Genomic DNA, 20025 nt, shown 5'->3' on the forward strand with positions numbered 1-20025 from the left:
CCCTCACTCACCCTCACCCTCACTCACCCTCAACATCTCACCCTCACTCACCCTCAACCCCTCACCCTCCCTCACCCTCAACCCCTCACCCTCCCTCACCCTCAACCCCTCACCCTCGACCCCTCCCCCTCAACCCCTCACCCTCACTCAGCCTCACTCACCCTCAACACCTCACCCTCACTCACCCTCAACACCTCACCCTCACTCACCCTCAACACCTCACCCTCAACCCCTCACCCTCACCCTCACTCACCCTCACAACACATATTGTGTTACAATAGGTGTCACATTTGCAAAAGATAAAACTATTGGCATTGTAAATAACAAAGCTATTAATTCGCTATTTTCAAAACAAGCACATAAATAAAAAATGTGTCCTTTACAATACCAATAGCTCAAACTTTCCTAATGCAAGACCTATTGCATTGCTGTGCTTCTCTCCCCTGCTGCACTCTCCTGCTCTCTAGAGATGTGGCCTAACGACAAGAGCTGCCATCTAAGTCACGTAAATACAAAATATGTTGCATTCCAAATGCTATAGGTGTCACATTCGCAAAAGTTATAACTATTGGCATTGTAAATGACAAAGCCATCAATTTAGCAATTTTAAAAACCAACAAATAAATAACATATGTCATTTACAATACCAATAACTCCAACTTTTCTAATGCGAGACCTATTGCATTTCCAATGCTTGTTCTTCTTTGTGGGTGGTTCTGAAGGTACCGGGGGAGAGAGACTAATGCTTGATGTGTAGGGAATCAAGAAGTTTTAAGCGGTTAGTAGCTGACTTTGGCATTGGGTATAAAGTGTCAGGTACTGCCACCACTCAAGGCTCATTAGTTAAGGACTCACTTGATTGAGCGGGTGCCCTCAAGCCCCCATGGAGAGCCTGCGCTCAACAGTTTGAATCTCCTTATTCAGAGCATCAGTAGCCCTTAGTAAAAGGGAGTCTAGAGTATTAGTAGACTCAACTCCAGGTGTTGCTATAGTGGATTTTCGTTTCCCCATCTGTAAACCGAAGCCTGGGCCACCTGGGCAGCTGGAATTGCACATGTTAGAGGGGGGCCCAGCCCAGTCTCCTTCGGGCTCCGACAGGTGTGAGCGGAAGCGCCCTTGGCAGGGGCTTTGCTTGGGTGCGGCCCCACATGTGTCCCGTGCCACGGGATTGACGTTGTGTTTATGAGCGCGTTAGCGTGTTCAGGGAACAATGGAATTTGTAGTCCCCAGCCGAGCCTCCAGAATCCTGCACGGCCTCCTCCCACAACAAAGCCGCGGTCCGTTGGTGGTCTACAAAGGGCCGCAGGATCGATGTCGCCCTTTTTAGCGTGTAAATGTGTGCAGGGAATTATGGAATTTGTAGTCCCCAGCCGAACTTCCAGAATCCTGCACGGCCTCCTCCCACAACAAAGCAGCGGTTTGTTGGCCATCTACAAAGGGCCACTCGATCGACATAGCGCTTATGGGCGTGTTAGTGTGTGCGGGGGATGATGGGATTTGTACTCCCCAGCCGAGCCTACAAAATCCAGCACAGCCTCCTCCAACAATAAAGTAGTGGTCCGTTGGCGGTCAACATTGGGGGGAGCTGTCCAAAGGAACGCTGCATGTTCTTCAACACCACTTACAGAATGCATACTTACATTTTTCAACCCAGCCCCTGTACATAATGGGACATGAACTGAATTATAAAAAAGAGTCAATTTGAATGCCCATGTAATGATGGAGGTCCGCTGTCCCTCACAGATCTCCATCTCTGTGATAACAGCTCGTTCAACAGGATTCACAAACTGAATCCTGTCTCATTAACATAAAAGGTTCAGAAATATGTGAATTCTACTGGATGTCATTTTGCACTGCGATGTTTTTATATATCTGTTACTACATTGAATTAAAGATGGGTCACAACATATACGGTTCAAGTACAGACACTAGTCAGGGTAAGGGAACATTGTACACACAGACACAGTCCATGCACAAGAACACTCAGCCAGGGCTGGGGCGCACAGGGTACTACACTAGCGACTGCTTTTAGACATGACCATAATAAATCGCGTCTTAAGTAAGTCAAACTACTCTCTGCGGAAGTGTTCCCAAAGGCAATGTACGCTGGCGGAGCCCAGGGACCCATATTAATGGCTGTACCTACTTTATGACACAGACCATTCCTAAAAGACAATAGGTATCAATCAATCAGGGTTATTATAAAGCAAGGTTAATCACCCGTTAGCGCCTCATGGTGCTTGGGGGGGGGGGTCCTCAAATCAAGATCAAGGTATCTGCATGTTTGTTTCTATTTTCACCCTCTGCAACAATGTACACTTATGTGCAGCACACTGGCGGACCGCGTTTAGAGTTAATATCCAAAACACATGAACTTAAGTTACACCTCCCATAGAGGCCAAGCTACAATCAACACAGAAGGAAGGTCTTGGCTAGAAACTTCATATATCTCCCTGATGAGAGGCTCCCATGAACAATTCCTAGTGGACTTCATTTATCTTGGATTGGTTACTTGCTTACATTGTAATCAGTGGTAATCCAATTGTATCTGTACTTATATTGAATGTTGTGGACAATGGATCACCTAAATGCCAGACAGCATGGAGATCGAGACTGGGCACCAGATACGATGTTTGTTCATACATCAACAGTAACGCATTGAGTCCTTCTTAAAGTAGTTACAGCCCTTGATGCACAATGTCCCCTTCAAGGTGGAGGGGCACTCCAAGCATGTCAGAGACATTAATTTTGGAGGGTTACGTTATTTCCCTTTGAAAAACAAAAAAATACGAGTCAATCATGGCGCCAGTCAATGGTGTAATCTCCAGCATTAAACAGTTTCCCTTAAAGTGCTCCTGCTGTCTTAGTAGAATCCCTTTCATCTAAAGATTCTCACCCAACTTGTGGGACATTTACATGTGACAGGTGGTTTGCTGAGGGCAGCCGGTGACCGGTCTGCATATGTCCATCTGCTTGGTGACCCACCCATGCCTAACTGAGCCCTACAGTGTCCAAGTGTCCATTCTCTGTTTATGTCCAACACCATGTTTAATAGAAGTATTGCATTAACCGTTCAATTTTTAGACATCCCCTGATGACAAAGAAGTTTGCTCGCAGGGTCAGTTCACTGTATTTTGCAGTTTGAAACCATTGACTCAAAGGTACCTCTGTGAAGGCTCACTAATTGCTCAAGTGCATGGCCGTGGAATGCAAATGCATAGCTAACATATATAGGCTGTTGCTAGTTAAAGCATATACTACAGTCCTAATTCGATCACTTTCATGTGGTTGTATTTTCAGAGGTTTATACCCATTCTGGCAGGCGGGTAATGTAGCCTTTGGGAGTACACTGTATATGATGATGCAATAGTGAATCCCGGCCATTAATACGGCTTCCTTCTATTCCATCCAGTTGTCATTTTAAAGAAGCGTAGTCTTCGAAGCAGAGGTGCAGGGTTACACCCTTAATCTGTTGATCTGGAATGGTAATAAGAAGTCCCTTTTGAAAAGCTTTCCCAGGCTTATCACCCAGTCGCATGCAGTGTGTCTGGATATGCATCTTCTATAACCAGGAAGTAAATCTTGATTCTTTTCACGCAGAAAGAGACACAATCAAGGTATGTGCTGAATTGTAGTTTGAATTAGGCATCAAACATGTACATTTGGATGTGCGGCTGGTGTAGATGTTAAATAGCAGGGAAGAGATGGCCCTGCATGGCAGACAGCATGACACCAGACATGTGGATCATTCTACAGACCCACCAACTGAGGAGAAATGAGGGCATCTACACCAGAGTCCTCACAGACAGCCTTTCCAGTAGGATACTGTTCCCCATGGCATCGCAGCTGTACGAGGTATGAAGAATTATGGCAGCTTTCTTGCCTTCCTCTAGAGAGCGGAGAGAGGTTCTTCTATGATGCCGGCAATGGCAGCTTCAGCCCGTACTTTATGCCACAAAAGTGACTGATTATCATGAAAGACATTGATGCATTCAGCACACCACCCCTGTAACCCTATAGTTACTTCTCTCTTCAGAGCTGTACCGGATTGGACAGATGTGAGACTGGCTGGCAGTTCATCAGGATCTTGTGTCTGTCAACGGTTTATGATAAATTAAATTGATATACAAGGCAGTGGAAAACACGCGGTGTGGAGCAGTGCGGATGTAAGATGTACAACAACAGGATGTCACAAAAAGAGGATATTTGGAGTAGCATTGACTGAAAGAGGTGGGAAGATGGGCAAAGCACATAGGTGGGCTGGAAAGGTACAAAGAATGGGCTAGCCCGACAAAACAAAGTAGTGAGTGGAGCAGGCGCCTCTGATTCACAGACATGTAGAGGCGAAGAGGAGTTTCAAGCATTTCAAATGAATGATTGCATGAGCCTCTTCTTACAGGGATTTTGCTTAGATCCATAGATATAGCACTATGTTTGGGACAGATCTCATTTCCTGAATTTAGTTAATTTAATGCTCATTAAGTGTTGTCTTATAATTCAACATGGCTTTTCATGCTTTAGAACCACTATCTCATAAAGCATAGCGGGTTTGAATTATTTAACCATTGCAAGATCTTTAATGGCTCATATTTAGACTCAATCTAACATGATGTACCCAGACTTCATGCAACGAGTTGCTCCATGAGTCCCAGGAGGAATATATCAACGAGAAAATCAGAGGAGAGATATAGCAAGATTGAAGAGAAGGCACACCCCAGAGGTGGGCTTGCAGGGTATTGTCCCCACAAGCTTTGGCCTCTGAAAATCAGTAAGTATGTAGCAGCCAGGTAAGGATGTGCACAGCCCAAGTCCCACATGCCAGCAGGGCACTTACGTGCTACAGTTCTCCAAGTTCTCTGAGAAGCTGTCTTCAGCATCATATTTGTTTGCTAAGTTTTCAAATCCGTGGGGCAGCTCATCCCATTCATCGAAGCGGACACCTGTGCCTAGCGAGTAGGTGCCCTCAGTGCAAGGCGTGCATGACTGATTCTTCATATCCAGGAACTCACCAGACTTGCAAGAGAATGCTGCAGAGAAGCAAAATCCATCAATGAGAACAAAGCCATGAGATAAAAAAAATACACAGTCAATCATTCAACGATGAGCTCCTGCGCACGCATTTCTTTATCAAAGATATCAGAGCATGGCTTCTAAAGCCCAATGGTCTAAGACATTTCAAAGAAAGAAGTAGCTGTTTTGAAAAAGTATCCCGCAACAATGAGTGAATCAACATTGATGTAAAAAGACCAGGAAGCAAAGTCTAGAGTCTTTTTAACCCTGGGCATAACATCAGGCATAGACCCTCAAGTTAAGGCTTACTTTTCTCTGAAATTCCCATTTCCTTCTAGGAGGGTCATTCCACATTGGTCAGATTTATCAGGAATTAAAGCTGCCCAGAGGGAAGTCCTGTTACCGTACCTTGCTTTGCTTCCCATGGGAAAATTTTACCTGTCAATTCCAAGTTTCACAGGTCAAAATAAAGGATAACATGCAGGATGGGTTTCAACCTGTTTAAACCCCATGTACTCCATATTTATGATCTGCTTTCACATCCAAATTGGATCAGGAACACCCTGACTTGGTGTACAATTTTAAACCAACATGAAGTATGGAATCCTGTAAAGATACTCAGAATTAGGAGCTCAATTCACTGCAGCTCTGTTATGAGAGGGGTGAGCTTCACCACACCTGACAAACTGATTGCCTGTGCTATTCGGATACAAAGAGGTCCTCCTCAGTACTTTGTCCTTGGCAGATCCGAGGCCTCACCAATCACCTGTTCTTCACATAAGACCAAACTAAGCAACTTTGCTCACAAAACTACAATTCACAGCTTTGCCTCCCCCCCACCAATTACATCGCACCGGGTGTCATTCAGGAGAAACAGGCGGTAAATACATCTTTACGAGTTTTGTTGATACGGTCAGGACAGATCTGATTTCGTGTAATTGTTCCTGTTCTCACATAATAAGAAACAATTTCACTTTTCAAATATAAAATATGGAGTTATGTTTGAGGCAAAAGGCGCCTGGCACATTGTTTATTAGATATTTAACCACTGTGCAAAAGCAGTCTGGTCTATTTTATTAAAAACATTTATTGTTATAATGATTAATCACGTTTTAGTTAGTTAAATTTGTGTTAAACTGGGAACAACGTTGTGCTTTGATACATGTGAAATATTATTTTCTTTATACCAACCATAAAATCATCTGGTAATAATACCAAGATAGAAGGTTGGGATGAAGGTACACTCTCTACACCTATGGGAAGTGATGCCAACATATTGACTTTAAAAATATAACCGCAAACAATATCGACTTGCACAATATTGTAAATGTGGCGAGAGAATAGTACATTCTTTCCCTCGTGTATGTTAACACGACAATATTGTGCAAGTCAGTATTTTTGTGTGCATAATATTGTTGCAGGTCGGTGTTTTTATAGGTTCAAATTTGTACGTACAACCCGTAAAAACGGATTCAAACTCAATTAAATATTAAAGAAAATGCTTTTCCCTTTCATGAATCACCAAAAACCACACATATGCCAGTACTGATATCATGGTGTTTGAGGGTATGTGAGTTGTTCAGATTTTTGCTGATACGGGTTCCTGTTTCTTTGTTTCAGCCCTTTCTGTGGTGAAGTGACACAAAGGTCTAGCGAGCATTAGCTGCTTTTTCCGGTATAAGAAGAAAAAGCTTATCAGAAGTAAGTGCTTGGGTCTGTTACTGCGTTAAAGGTTTTTTCAAATTTGGGTAGTTGATTTGTGCTGAGTGTTGGTATTTATTTTTTCAGTGTCATAATAAAATTGGATGTGGGGACAGTAGGTCAATCTAAGACGAACTCCAATTTATTTATTTTGGAAACAAGAGGTAAATATGGTGAGGATGATACATATGATGAATGGTGGGAGTCATAAAGGGGATGGTTGTTAATACATGTTTTTGTGATATTTTTGTTAACTCATTGTTGTTCTGAGTCCTGAGGAGAACCCGAAAAAACGTATATGGCTTCGAAACGCTTTGATCGTCTCAAACAAGTGCTGTACTGTAGATTTGTACCAAGGTGGCTCATAATAAGGAAACCAATTCTATATGAGTGATAATATGGAATGAGCCGAATTGGAACACTGTTTGATTGTTGCTCATGCTTTTTTGAGTAACTAAGCAGGGCATTGTACCATCAAGTAAAGGGTGGCTGTGTTAGTTTAATGATTGTTTTTCTGTTTTCGTTCTTTGTCTTGTAAAATTACAGAACCAGAGCTAATTCTCAAAAATCTTCATTCGAAAAAATCTTCTTTACATGTGTTTTTTGTCATACATGTTAGTATTGTTAATGACTTTAGGTGTATTGTAATATTGTAATATATGTTTTAATGTCTTTATGGTGTACAACGTTAAGAACAAAAATGTTGTATTAACCAACGAGTATTACTATTTTGATAATTTTTTTAAAGAAATGTTTTTGTTGAAAATACAATCCCAAATATAAAAAAATGAAATTTTTGGTCATATCATCTGTGTGGTGTGATCATGAAGTAAGAGTGTGAACAGATATAAGTACTGGCATATGTGTTGTTTTTGATGTTTAATAGGCCTAGCCTTACTGATTATTGGCCAAACTCCTTCTAGTTGTTCGACTTTAATGAATCACATCAAAACAACATCTTACTTGGGTAGCGGATCTGTATTTTCTAGTTTTAATCCCAAATTTCTAGGATAATGCTTTTAGAAATCCCTATAAAACTCACTTGCTTCCCCCATACATTTCGAGCCTCTTTATGCATTTTAAAAGGAGACATTTCACTGAATTTCAACTATATGTAGCACTGGAAGGTAAACCAGCAAATCAATCAATCAAAAGTTACTAAGTGCAATGTCAGTTGTGCGAGGAAGAGTGCACAGGAAGCACTTTTAAATGATGCCATATGTATAGAGCGCCTTCCGACCTATCTTGAGAAATGTGACTCTAAACAATAATACCGGCATTGTGCCTGCTTTTTATATTTCAGCAAGAGGGAGATCTTCATTATAGAGTGCAGTGATGGAAGCATTCCTTTCTGAAGAAGCAGCTTTGGAATTTCCTGTAGAGCTTAATTGGCTTTTCCACAGTGTCGTGGTTAATATTTTCTAGCTTGTTATTTGATTTTACTTCTAGTGAAATCAACACTTTGGGATTAACTGATAATGCTTCATGGTTTTTGTTTTGTTTCCTCACCTGGGACCTGGGAGTGTGCACCGAGTGAGCCCCCTACTATAGGGGAGGATGGATACTGATTCGTGGTGGGTGGATCTTTTAGGAAGACACACACACCACATTGCCTGTACCTCTGGGAGTGAAAACCTTCCACATGCATGTATGTTGTAAGTTGTTTATGGCCCATTTGCTGTTTTTTGGTGTTCACGCACTCTGTGAACAGTGGCCTCTGAATATACACTGACAGTAGAACAATATGAAGGTTCGCCTTCAGGTGGTCTTTCTATACATGACAACCTGCATGTACCATTGCCCTTCTTGCCTTGGGGCCCAAGTGGAAGGGGTGGAGCCCATGCTATCAAGCCTGAGCTCTGCTTGAGGCAAAGGGCAGACCCAAAACACTTTGGATGCCTGAGTAGATCTGCCTTCAGTCCTGGCGTTTACCAATGCCCCAGCTGTCTACGCTGTCTGTCCTTGAACACAGGTCACTGAGGTCACCTGCAGGTTTCCCCTTAGTATTTGGGCCTTGAGCTATATGGACATGGTAGACACCCCTCTCAGGATGCCTAAGATAGAACTCATTTTTGAGAATTTGCTGCTTCTCTAGCCCCAATGTAGAAAGATGTGCTGAAATTGCAATCTTTTTAAAGTAACGCTCTTTGTAGTTGGACATGGATTCCTGCCAGTGTCTCTGACCAGGATAAGAACTAATCCTTCAGCGCCAGTTCCCTGTACTTATGTTAGGACCCGTAGCTCTTAGGGGAATCAAGGCCTTTCGAGTCTGTGCCGAGTGTGTTGTAAATGTGTTTTTCCGCCTACCAGGGACTACATGTCCCAGAATGCCTTGAGGCGTGATCTGGAAACCTTGCTTCCTTTTGCACCAATCAGCTGCTGTCTGGGAGGTTCATATGCCTCCTCCCTCTTCTTGGCGGTGCTTGGTTTTCATGCTTGGATTCCTGCCTGGTGCCCGACCAGAGTATCGCTGATACTGTTCCTGTATCCCCGTGAACTGTGTTCGTGTTCCTCCTTTCTTTCCCATCCCGGAGATAGCGCTCCTCGAGACCGCGTGGGCTCACGCGGTCCATTTCAAGAACCACTACGGAGTTTTGGTTCGTGTCTCCTGCCTTTTCCTTCGTCGACCTTGGGATTGGATTTACCCTGCCTCCACCCTAACGGTTCACAGGTGTGACGCTTGGAAGCGCTGCCTGGTTCCGTCAGTCTCTCTTCGGCTTCCCTGTGCCTCCGCACCTACTCGCTGCGAAATTCTGCTGTGAACTCTCTGCCTTTTTTGTTTGCGGACAATTCTCCACGTAGTTATTTTGTGCACTAAGGCACGCCGGTTAAAGGTAGCCGGTTTGAAGGATCCTTGGTGAACATTTCGCACGTATTTGTGAACGTTGTGTTTTTTTGCCTACGCAGAGAGGATTAACTTTTACCTACAATATCTTTTGTTGGATTCTACCTATTGGGAATTGATTCGAGACTATTATCTCTCCCAAGGAACTACTTATCTTTATTTTGGATAGACCAAAGTATACACCCATCTTTTGGTTCGTATATACCTTTTATTTCTTGGATACCTTTTGGGTTTTCTGCACTCAATGGGCAGGTAAGAACATTGCAGCACACTTGGTACAGACATATATTTATCTCTTCGTTGGTGTCCTTTTGAATCCACTAAGGCCCTGTTGTATGTGTTGTTTTCTTTCTCCTCTGCAGGTTACTGCGTCCTCATCGCTTATCATTCCCGAGTGCCCTATCTTCTATTCAGGAGACCTATGGGTTTTGGTCTCTCTCTTTTCTAACGACCACTCAGACCTGTGTGTGCTTCTATTTCGCTGGGTGTGTGGTGTCGTTTGTAACAGAGAGAGACACTGTCTACACTTCTGAGGAAGCTGGTTTCTGCCTGGAACTTGTTCGCCCGACAGAAAACCAAGCCCACGTTTTATTTTCCTCCCGAGTGTAGACAGTCATGGATGACGCAGCCATGCTAGGCGAGGCAGATGAGGTAACATTAAGAGAGTTAGCAACCACAGTGGTGAACTTGCAAACTGAACTAAAGTTAATTAGAAATGATAATCAAGGGTTACTAGCTGAAAACGCCCGATTAATAGAAGCCAGTAAAACCCCTGAGTTACAAGCTAGACATAGAAAAAGTTATATACAACCCTCTCACTTTCAAGCGTCTAGCGTTAGCTCCTCGGGAGCCTCTCAGGACTCTACCACTCCTGTACAGGTTACTGTAGTTACCCCACCTCAAACTCCCTTAGCAATGCCAGAAAGATTTAGCGGAGATAGTCAGAAATTCAAAGTCTTTATGAATCAATGCCACCTGATGTTTTTGTGTAAAGCCGCTTCATTCCCGGATGACGCGGCTAAGGTTGCCTTTATCATTTCCTATTTAAGCGGGAATGCTGCCTCTTGGGCGGTGGCTTTAGTAGAAAATGACGATCCTGTGTTATATAATCTTGACCTATTTAAAGAAAGGATGAAAAACCTTTTTTCTAGGCACACATATATGCAGGCGAGTGATAACGAGCTTCTTAACTTAAAACAGGGTTCAAAGGATTTATTGACATATATCACTGCCTTCAATAGATTAGTGACAGAGACCCACTGGCCGGACGATAAGAGAACTTCTATATTTTATAGAGGTCTGCGAGACGAACTAAAAGACATCTTATCGCAAATAGTGGACCCTCCTGAAAACTGTTCTGAATTCATTGACCTGGTGGTCAAATTAGACCACAGACTGGCTGAAAGAAAGGGAGAAAAATCTCGTAGTGACCTCCCTAAATTCTTAATAACGAAGACGGTAAAAAGCGATCCCAAAGACACAAGCGAACCCATGCAAATAGGAGGTATTCGTGGCCCATTAACTCCCGAAGAAAAGGAAAAAAGGCGTAAGCTAAATCTTTGCTTATATTGTGGAAAGGCTGGCCATTTCGCCCGAGAATGTCCTGTAAAGCCCAAAAGTTCCTTGAGTGGGGGGTTACCAAAATACTCTAAGACTATGCCTTCGGAAAACTAGTTGACTTGGGGAGTACTGAGGTCGCTCTTCCAAGTCCCTCGCTGTCTCTGACCTCTAAATATGTGGCTAACACATATTCACCCATTCCTAAACCTTTTACCATTTCGGTGGTGTTAGTGTTGCCTTCACAGGTAAGACATTCTATGGCTCTTCTTTTGGACTCAGGGGCAACAGGTAACTTCTTGGATATTACTCTAGCTAAATCCTTGGGTATGCAGTTCATAAAAAAGGAAGTGCCTGAAAACGTCAGAGCAGTAGACGGGTCTGCCCTATCCTCTGGGATGTTGAAATACCATACCCATGACATTATTGTGTTATGTGACAATGGTCATAGTGAGAGCATATCCTTTGACCTAATTGATACCCCCAATTTCGGGGCTATATTGGGAGTACCCTGGCTTCAGACTCATAACCCCCATATAGATTGGGTAGCCAGAACTGTTACCCTACGCTCAGCTCACTGTCTTACTCATTGTTATAGAGACATCACCCACTGGCATACTCCTGTGTATTGTACCTCTACCACTATTGACGGGGCTACATTACCCTCTGAATATAGACAATTTGCTGACGTGTTTGATGATGTAAAAGCAGTTGCTTTACCGCCACATCGTTCCTACGATTGTAGGATAGATTTAATACCAGGCGCTGATTTACCTGTTAGTCGCATATATGCGCTTACGGAAACAGAGACTAAATACCTGCAAGAATATCTACATGACATGTTGGCCAAAGGCTTCATCAGTCATTCCACCTCTCCAGTGTCATCCCCCCTTTTTTTTATTCCTAAACGGGAAGGGGGACTCAGAGCTTGCCTAGACTACAGAGTATTGAATAAAGCCACTATCAAAAACAAATATCCTCTTCCCCTCATTTCCACGCTGCTTGATCAGGTTAGGAAGGCCACTATTTTTACCAAACTCGATTTACGAGGAGCCTATCCCCTGATCAGAGTTAAAAGAGGGGATGAATGGAAGACTGCCTTCCGAACGAAATTTGGGCTCTATGAGTACAACGTCATGCCCTTTGGGCTATGTAATGCTCCCGCAGCGTTTCAGTTTTTTATAAACGAGATACTGCGGGAGTATCTGGACATTTTTGTCATCGTGTATATCGATGATATACTGATTTATTCCTCTAATGAGTCTGAACATGTGTCCCATGTACAAGCCATATTGGGAAAACTACAAGAACATCACCTGTTTGCAAAACTTGACAAGTGCATCTTCCATACCCACAGCGTAGCCTTTTTGGGATTTGTTATTTCCTCCAAGGGGATACATATGGATCCTGCTAAAATTTTTGCCATCATAGAGTGGGCAAGTCCCACTTCCGTAAAGGAGATTCAATCCTTCCTAGGATTTGCCAACTTTTATAGAAGGTTTGTTGACCATTTTTCTGACCTGGTAGCTCCCATCACACGCCTGCTTAAGAAAGGGGTTGAGTTTATCTGGGATGCGGAAGCTGAAAAAGCCTTTCAGGCTCTTAAGGTCAGTTTCACTTCTGATCCTATTATGAAACATGCGGACGAAACGCAACCCTACTTCTTGGAAGTGGATGCTTCACAATACGCGGTGGGTGGTGTGTTATCGCAACGTGACTGCATAAAAGGTACCCTCCATCCTATTGCGTATTTTTCAAAAACCTTGACACAATCAGAACAAAACTATACTATCGGGGAAAGGGAACTCCTTGCCATCAAGCGAGCCTTCCAAGAATGGCGTCACTACCTTTTAGGCTCCCCTCATGTGATCACTGTTTATTCTGATCATCAGAACTTACAATACTTCCGAACAGCTAAAGCCCTGACACCGAGACAGCTACGTTGGGTTGCATTTTTTGGGGAATATGATTTTTTGATTCACTTCAGACCAGGGATAAGACAGGGTAAGGCGGATGCTCTATCCAGACTGGGTAAGGAGAACAAGTGGGTTCAGGAGAAGCCGTTGCCTCTTATGCCTGAGAGTAGACTAGTGGCTATAGGGGAAAGAATTCCTGATTCACATACCTTCTTGGAGCACTTAGAACAGGCTTATGCCCCTTTAGATCCGCTCACCTGGTTACAAGACCCAAAAAACACCATTGTGGACAATCTGTGGTATCATGACAATAAAATCTTTTTACCTACTACAGAATTGCACCACCTTGTTTTACAATGGTGTCACAATATGCCCTTAGCAGGTCATCCGGGGGAAAACAAAACCAAGAGTCTCTGTCAACGATGGTTTTGGTGGCCACAACTATCGCATGATGTTAAGCATCACGTCAAGACCTGTCCCACATGTGCCCGCCAGAAGGCCTCACATTCTGTACCTGCGGGGTTACTACAGCCCCTTCCTGTTCCCAACTGTCCCTGGACTACCCTTAGCATGGACTTTATAACAGATTTACCCAACACTCATGGATATACCACAATTCTGGTTGTAGTGGATCTGTTGTCCAAAATGGCCCATTTTGTACCCCTAAAAAAGATCCCCTCAGCTGTGGAGTTAGCAGCGGTGTTTATCCGAGAAATTGTCCGGTTACATGGATTACCTTCTGTTATAGTATCAGACCGGGGTCCAATTTGTTTCTAGATTCTGGCAAGGGTTATGCAAATCTCTCTACATTGATCATAGGTTATCCTCAGCCTATCACCCCCAGACAGACGGTCAAACCGAGAGGACAAATCAAACCTTAGAGCAATATCTCAGATGTTTAATAACCACCACATGTCAGGATTGGGTACAAGCACTACCTCTAGCAGAATTTGCGTACAATAATTCTACTCACACTGCTTCTAAGATCTCTCCGTTCTTTTTCACCACTGGTTATCACCCCAAAATACTCCCTCTTGAGGTACTCCCCTCTGACACGCTAAACCCTGCGGTTCTCGATCATCACCAAACCCTGTTACAGATATGGGAGCAAGCCAAAACAGAATTAACTCAGGCGAAAGAGCAAATGAAGGCCCAAGAGGACAAACATAGAAGACCTGCTCCCGTTTATTCAGTAGGTGATAAGGTTTGGTTATCATCTAAGAACTTGAGACTCGAAGGGCCACGTAAGTTACAACCTCGCTATCTAGGGCCCTTTGAAATACTAAAAGTCATCTCCCCGGTGGTTCTCAAATTGGTCCTGCCCCCTGATATGCTGATACATCCTGTTTTTCATATATCCCTTCTGAAACCTTATGTGGCCCCTCTACTCCCTGAACCTCCTCCGCCCCCAGTCATGGTTGAGGGAGACATCGAATACGAGGTGCGAAGGGTTCTAGACTCTCGCAGGCACAGAGGTAGACTCCAGTATTTAATTGACTGGGTGGGTTACCCTCCAGAAGACAGGACCTGGGAACCAGCTGAAAACATTCATGCCCCTAGACTGATACGTAGGTTCCATGCTCTTCATCCCTCCAAACCTCGACCTGTGAGAAGGCCTTTAGGGGGGGGTACTGTTAGGACCCGTAGCTCTTAGGGGAATCAAGGCCTTTCGAGTCTGTGCCGAGTGTGTTGTAAATGTGTTTTTCCGCCTACCAGGGACTACATGTCCCAGAATGCCTTGAGGCGTGATCTGGAAACCTTGCTTCCTTTTGCACCAATCAGCTGCTGTCTGGGAGGTTCATATGCCTCCTCCCTCATCTTGGCGGTGCTTGGTTTTCATGCTTGGATTCCTGCCTGGTGCCCGACCAGAGTATCGCTGATACTGTTCCTGTATCCCCGTGAACTGTGTTCGTGTTCCTCCTTTCTTTCCCATCCCGGAGATAGCGTTCCTCGAGACCGCGTGGGCTCACGCGGTCCATTTCAAGAACCACTACGGAGTTTTGGTTCGTGTCTCCTGCCTTTTCCTTCGTCGACCTTGGGATTGGATTTACCCTGCCTCCACCCTAACGGTTCACAGGTGTGACGCTTGGAAGCGCTGCCTGGTTCCGTCAGTCTCTCTTCGGCTTCCCTGTGCCTCCGCACCTACTCGCTGCGAAATTCTGCTGTGAACTCTCTGCCTTTTTTGTTTGCGGACAATTCTCCACGTAGTTATTTTGTGCACTAAGGCACGCCGGTTAAAGGTAGCCGGTTTGAAGGATCCTTGGTGAACATTTCGCACGCATTTGTGAACGTTGTGTTTTTTTGCCTACGCAGAGAGGATTAACTTTTACCTACAATATCTTTTGTTGGATTCTACCTATTGGGAATTGATTCGAGACTATTATCTCTCCCAAGGAACTACTTATCTTTATTTTGGATAGACCAAAGTATACACCCATCTTTTGGTTCGTATATACCTTTTATTTCTTGGATACCTTTTGGGTTTTCTGCACTCAATGGGCAGGTAAGAACATTGCAGCACACTTGGTACAGACATATATTTATCTCTTCGTTGGTGTCCTTTTGAATCCACTAAGGCCCTGTTGTATGTGTTGTTTTCTTTCTCCTCTGCAGGTTACTGCGTCCTCATCGCTTATCATTCCCGAGTGCCCTATCTTCTATTCAGGAGACCTATGGGTTTTGGTCTCTCTCTTTTCTAACGACCACTCAGACCTGTGTGTGCTTCTATTTCGCTGGGTGTGTGGTGTCGTTTGTAACAGAGAGAGACACTGTCTACACTTCTGAGGAAGCTGGTTTCTGCCTGGAACTTGTTGTTCGCCCGAAAACTTACCTAGACTTCGCAAGATTAACAGCCAGCTGTCAGAGGAGTGTAATCTGGACCTTGGAAGTTGCAGTTCCACTCCATCCTGGGACTAAGCACAGACGAAATGCAGACCTCTAAAGTCTGGTTTGGTGCCCCCTTTGAGCCTGTTTTGGATATTAAATCCATTGAACAGCACAAGTAACTCCCTTGCTGAACCACACTCCATGGGATAATTCGAACAGCCTTGATAACCTCAGAGATGTGAGTAGCCCCTGAGGTGGTTTTCTGGCAGGGCTCAGGTGACAGGACGTTTATTGTTGACTTGTCAGGTGAGGAACAATTGAAGCACATGAGAAATAGCTTTGAGGGAGAAGAAGCAGGATGAGCCACTGTCACCAACTGATGATAATTTTTATGTTTTTACTGATTAACTGCTCCATGGACTAATGGTGGCCATGGCCGCTTCTACGTACCTCCTTAGTAAGAAGATCACGCAGTACCCTGCCACTTCCAGAAACCAGGTTTGATTTATGAATGCACTCCCTTAGATGACACTCTGCTTCTCCTCCAGTGGAATGAGCTTCTGGTCATTCTGTTTGTATTTGGTTCAGCACCCGTGGACTGGCTCATAGCGTAGGGAGGACCGAATACAGTGAGTGAGACCCATTAAGATGACTTTGCCGATAAGGAAAAAGGTATTTGGGAAGATGTATAAACGCAGTTGAAAGAGCCTGAGATCCCAAGGGAAAGAGGTGGCACCCTTAAAGGGTTTAAAGCCCAAATCAAGCAATTAGGTTCTTTAAACAATTCGGCTTATTAGTCGTGTAGGTGGAACCGCAAAACAATGCCGAGCCATACAATGTATGAAAGCCAGGCCCTACAAAGTAGCTTGCAAGGCTACTCCATTTCCAATCATATACCTTAACTCGGGAAAGGGTTTAAATCTGCATTGTTCCCTCACCAGTCAACTAAATCACCCCTGATGGAAGCTTTCTTTTGTACAAAAGTAATTACTGCATAGCCTTGAATCCACCTCATGCCTCTTTCATCCACTACCAGTCACTCCCTGCCCATTTATTTTACTTTTGCAGGTTCCTGCTTTCTCCTTTGTGACGGTTTTTCGTCTTTTTATTGCTCTTTTTTCCCACTTTTTGAACTTTTACTCTTTGTCTTTATTAATATCTGATGAGGAAAAACAAGTTCCGGATCCCCAAAAATGAGGGCTGTTGGGCCCCACCGGCAACCACCAGCTCAAATTAAGCCTTTCTCAAATATCGTAATCTATTTTTCTTAAGGTGTCACATTTTTCTACATATAATCTTGGATACAAGAGCAGAAGTTCTGATACCCTCCCTTTAAAAGCAGTGCAGTGCTTACTAGAGATAGAAGACCTCATTCAGCTATTGTCACCAAATCCGTTTTTGGCTGGGGCATATTTTCAGAGTTTAATATAAATTTGCAGAGTGGATTAAGTGCAAAGAGGGCATACAGATGTACCTACAAGGAGAGTATGTTTTATAGAAGGGAGTGTCTGGCAGATGGGTGAGAAACTACATGCAGCAAGTTATGAAACAATAACTTGTTAAATAGTGCTATGTTCTGCACGTCTTCCACAGTGGAAATAACAGGCATTACTCTCACCAAGGGTAATAGTACTCAAATAACGGATAATATTCCATTATCTATCTAGCATGGTCAAGCCAAAGGATGCTGAGCTGCTCAAGAGAAGAAAAGACGCAGATATTGCCTTCGTATTTCCTGTGTGAGCGCAACAAATAGGTAAAAACTGACACGGCATTCCATTTCAAGAAAGAACCTCAACCTTTGGGCTGATGCTGCATAACTGAGATAGAAGACAGTCGTCTCTTCTGTTGTGGCAGGATTGCAGAGCCTACAGGCGACTCAGAGTCAAAGCTACCTTTGTGAAAGGTAGACCAGCTTTGGGAATTATTGTAAATGAGTCAACAATATCTGGTTGCAGGTCACTGTAGGTTCAGGCATTTCCAGATAGCCTTGCAGGTAGTGGTATTTCTGGTTCACAGAGTCTGCTATAGTTGTATATTTTTCGTTAAAGTACCAAATTGTAATGCTAGATATAAGGAACCTCCACATCTGAGGATCTGGGCCCCAAGCCTAACCCACTGGTCCAAGTCTTATATAGGCTTCAGGGCCTGCTGAAAAGGTTAAAATGCAACTAGCTTCTCTATGACCAGCAATTTGACATTTCAGTTTTCAGAGAAAGATGAATCTATAGCATCCTCCGCTTGACTCTACTCCAATCCCTCAGACATGCATAGCTTTGAACATGGAATGTTTACATTGAGGTTAATCTGAGCCTCCTAATTATCCCCCTCACTTCCCATCTCTAATCTACAATATGTGAACACTCCAACTAATGTATTCAACACTTGAGTGTGATTCACAGGGTATTTGCCTACGGGGGCCAAACCACAAAATGTTCACTTACAGGAATCTATGAATATCTGCCCCTATTAAACTAAAAACAACTGTTATATGGGACACAGGCTAATTTCCATATGCAAGTTGCTGTTTTTGGGAACTGCTATTTATAACCTCAAAGGTCAAACCTTAATTAGTGTCCTTTCAAGATCCTTTCGAAGCAGTTCACTCAGATGCATTACCCCTTTGACAGATAAGATCTCTCATTGGCTGGATGCAACAGCTACACCCCCATCTCGCGGTGAAGCTGCCAGAAGTAAGTGGAGCTTCTGATTTACAAGGCTCAACCTGGTAAATCCAAGATTCTGAAACGAGATCTCAGATCAATTATTAACCATGACAAACTAGCTACTCATTGTAAATCCGTCCTTGCCTCCCAAGCTTATCTGGTTGAGGTTCAATCTCTCACAGACCTCTACAATTCGAGCATCGCCAAGATCTTGGATAACATTGCCCCACTCAAACTTAAAAATACCTCATCAAAGATTTCCAAACCGTGGTACAACGAAAACTTAAACTCTGAACGTCGCAATCTGAGAGCAGCTGAAAGATCCTGGTGTTCCAATCCTTCATCTGATCAACTAAAACTTCTGAGCGATGTCAGAAGCCTTTACAACAAGCAGATCAAGAAAGCTAAGGTTGACTACTTAATATTACAACTAGACCAAGCGGCAAATCGCTCCAAGAAACTATTCGAACTGGTCAAACAGCAACCTGTTACTGCTCCAAGCCTCTCTGATTCGAAGGGTACCTTGCCCTCTTGCAATGAATTTGACGCGTTTTTCTCGGAGTAATCATGACTTATCTCCATTGACCTCGCCTCTAAGAATGCCCTATTGCCCCCTTCATTAGCTGCCTCGCCCTCCGACTTCCCTGAAAAGCGTTTCCCAACCATCGTCGATGCTAAGAATAATGCCTCTTAGGGCTCCTTTTCCCCTTTTAGTGAAAAAGGCATTGGAAAAATTCTCCAGACTATAAACGCGTCTATCCACTTCGGCCACCCGCTGCCTCCAGTCATCTTCAAGGAAATCAAGAGCGCTCTCGTCCCCAACTGGACCAGGATTGTAAACGCCTCCTTATCTCAAGGCTTGATCCCTGACTGCCTAAAAGCAGCCCAGGTCTCAACTATTCTAAAAAAATCCAACGCTGACGAATCGGATATCAATAACTTCCGACCTATCTCCAACATCTTCACCCTTGCGAAACTTCTTGAAAAATGTGTCCAATCCCAGCTCTGTGCTCACATTGAGAATGACCAACTTTTAGACTATCATCAATCAGGTTTCCGGAGTGGTCACAGCACTGAATCGGCCCTTGTACACATTTTTGATGACATTCTGATAAAAACGAATCCTGCCTCCTGATCCTCCTTGACCTTTCCTCTTCATTCGATACAGTCAATAATGACATCCTCCTACCCATCTTGCAAAACAGAATGGGTTTCTCGGATGAGGTGCTCCTCAGGTTCTCATCCTGCCTTCAACACAGATCTCAAAGATTCAAGTCAAACCACTCTCTCTCTCTCAGCCCTCCCCTGTACTTATGGGGGTCCCCCAAGGATCTTTCCTTTCACCTATCCTCTTCAACCTTTTCTTGGAACCTCTCACTAATTTACTTAACTCAATGAACATTCTCTTCCAAATGTATGCTGATGACACTCAACTCTATTTGAAAATGTCATCCCCGGATAACATCATCGCGCTAAATTCTATTCTCATGTCGACTCAAAATTG

At 43.7% G+C, this 20025-nt stretch overlaps 1 protein-coding gene across 4 annotated transcripts in view; it reads right to left on the bottom strand.

The window, feature by feature from the left end:
* The window catches only part of ELAPOR1 (endosome-lysosome associated apoptosis and autophagy regulator 1), a 483435-nt gene that overhangs the window by 289703 nt on the left and 173707 nt on the right, over window positions 1–20025 (bottom strand). For all 4 annotated transcript variants that reach the window (XM_086923178.1, XM_086923177.1, XM_086923176.1 and 1 more), the window contains exon 3: window positions 4835–5027. In XM_086923178.1, coding sequence (XP_086779304.1) covers window positions 4835–5027 — 193 coding nt within the window. The remainder of the gene's footprint in view (window positions 1–4834; window positions 5028–20025) is intronic.

This window comes from Lissotriton vulgaris, chromosome 5, assembly GCF_964263255.1.
Source record: "Lissotriton vulgaris chromosome 5, aLisVul1.2, whole genome shotgun sequence".
Classification (NCBI taxonomy): domain Eukaryota; kingdom Metazoa; phylum Chordata; class Amphibia; order Caudata; family Salamandridae; genus Lissotriton; species Lissotriton vulgaris.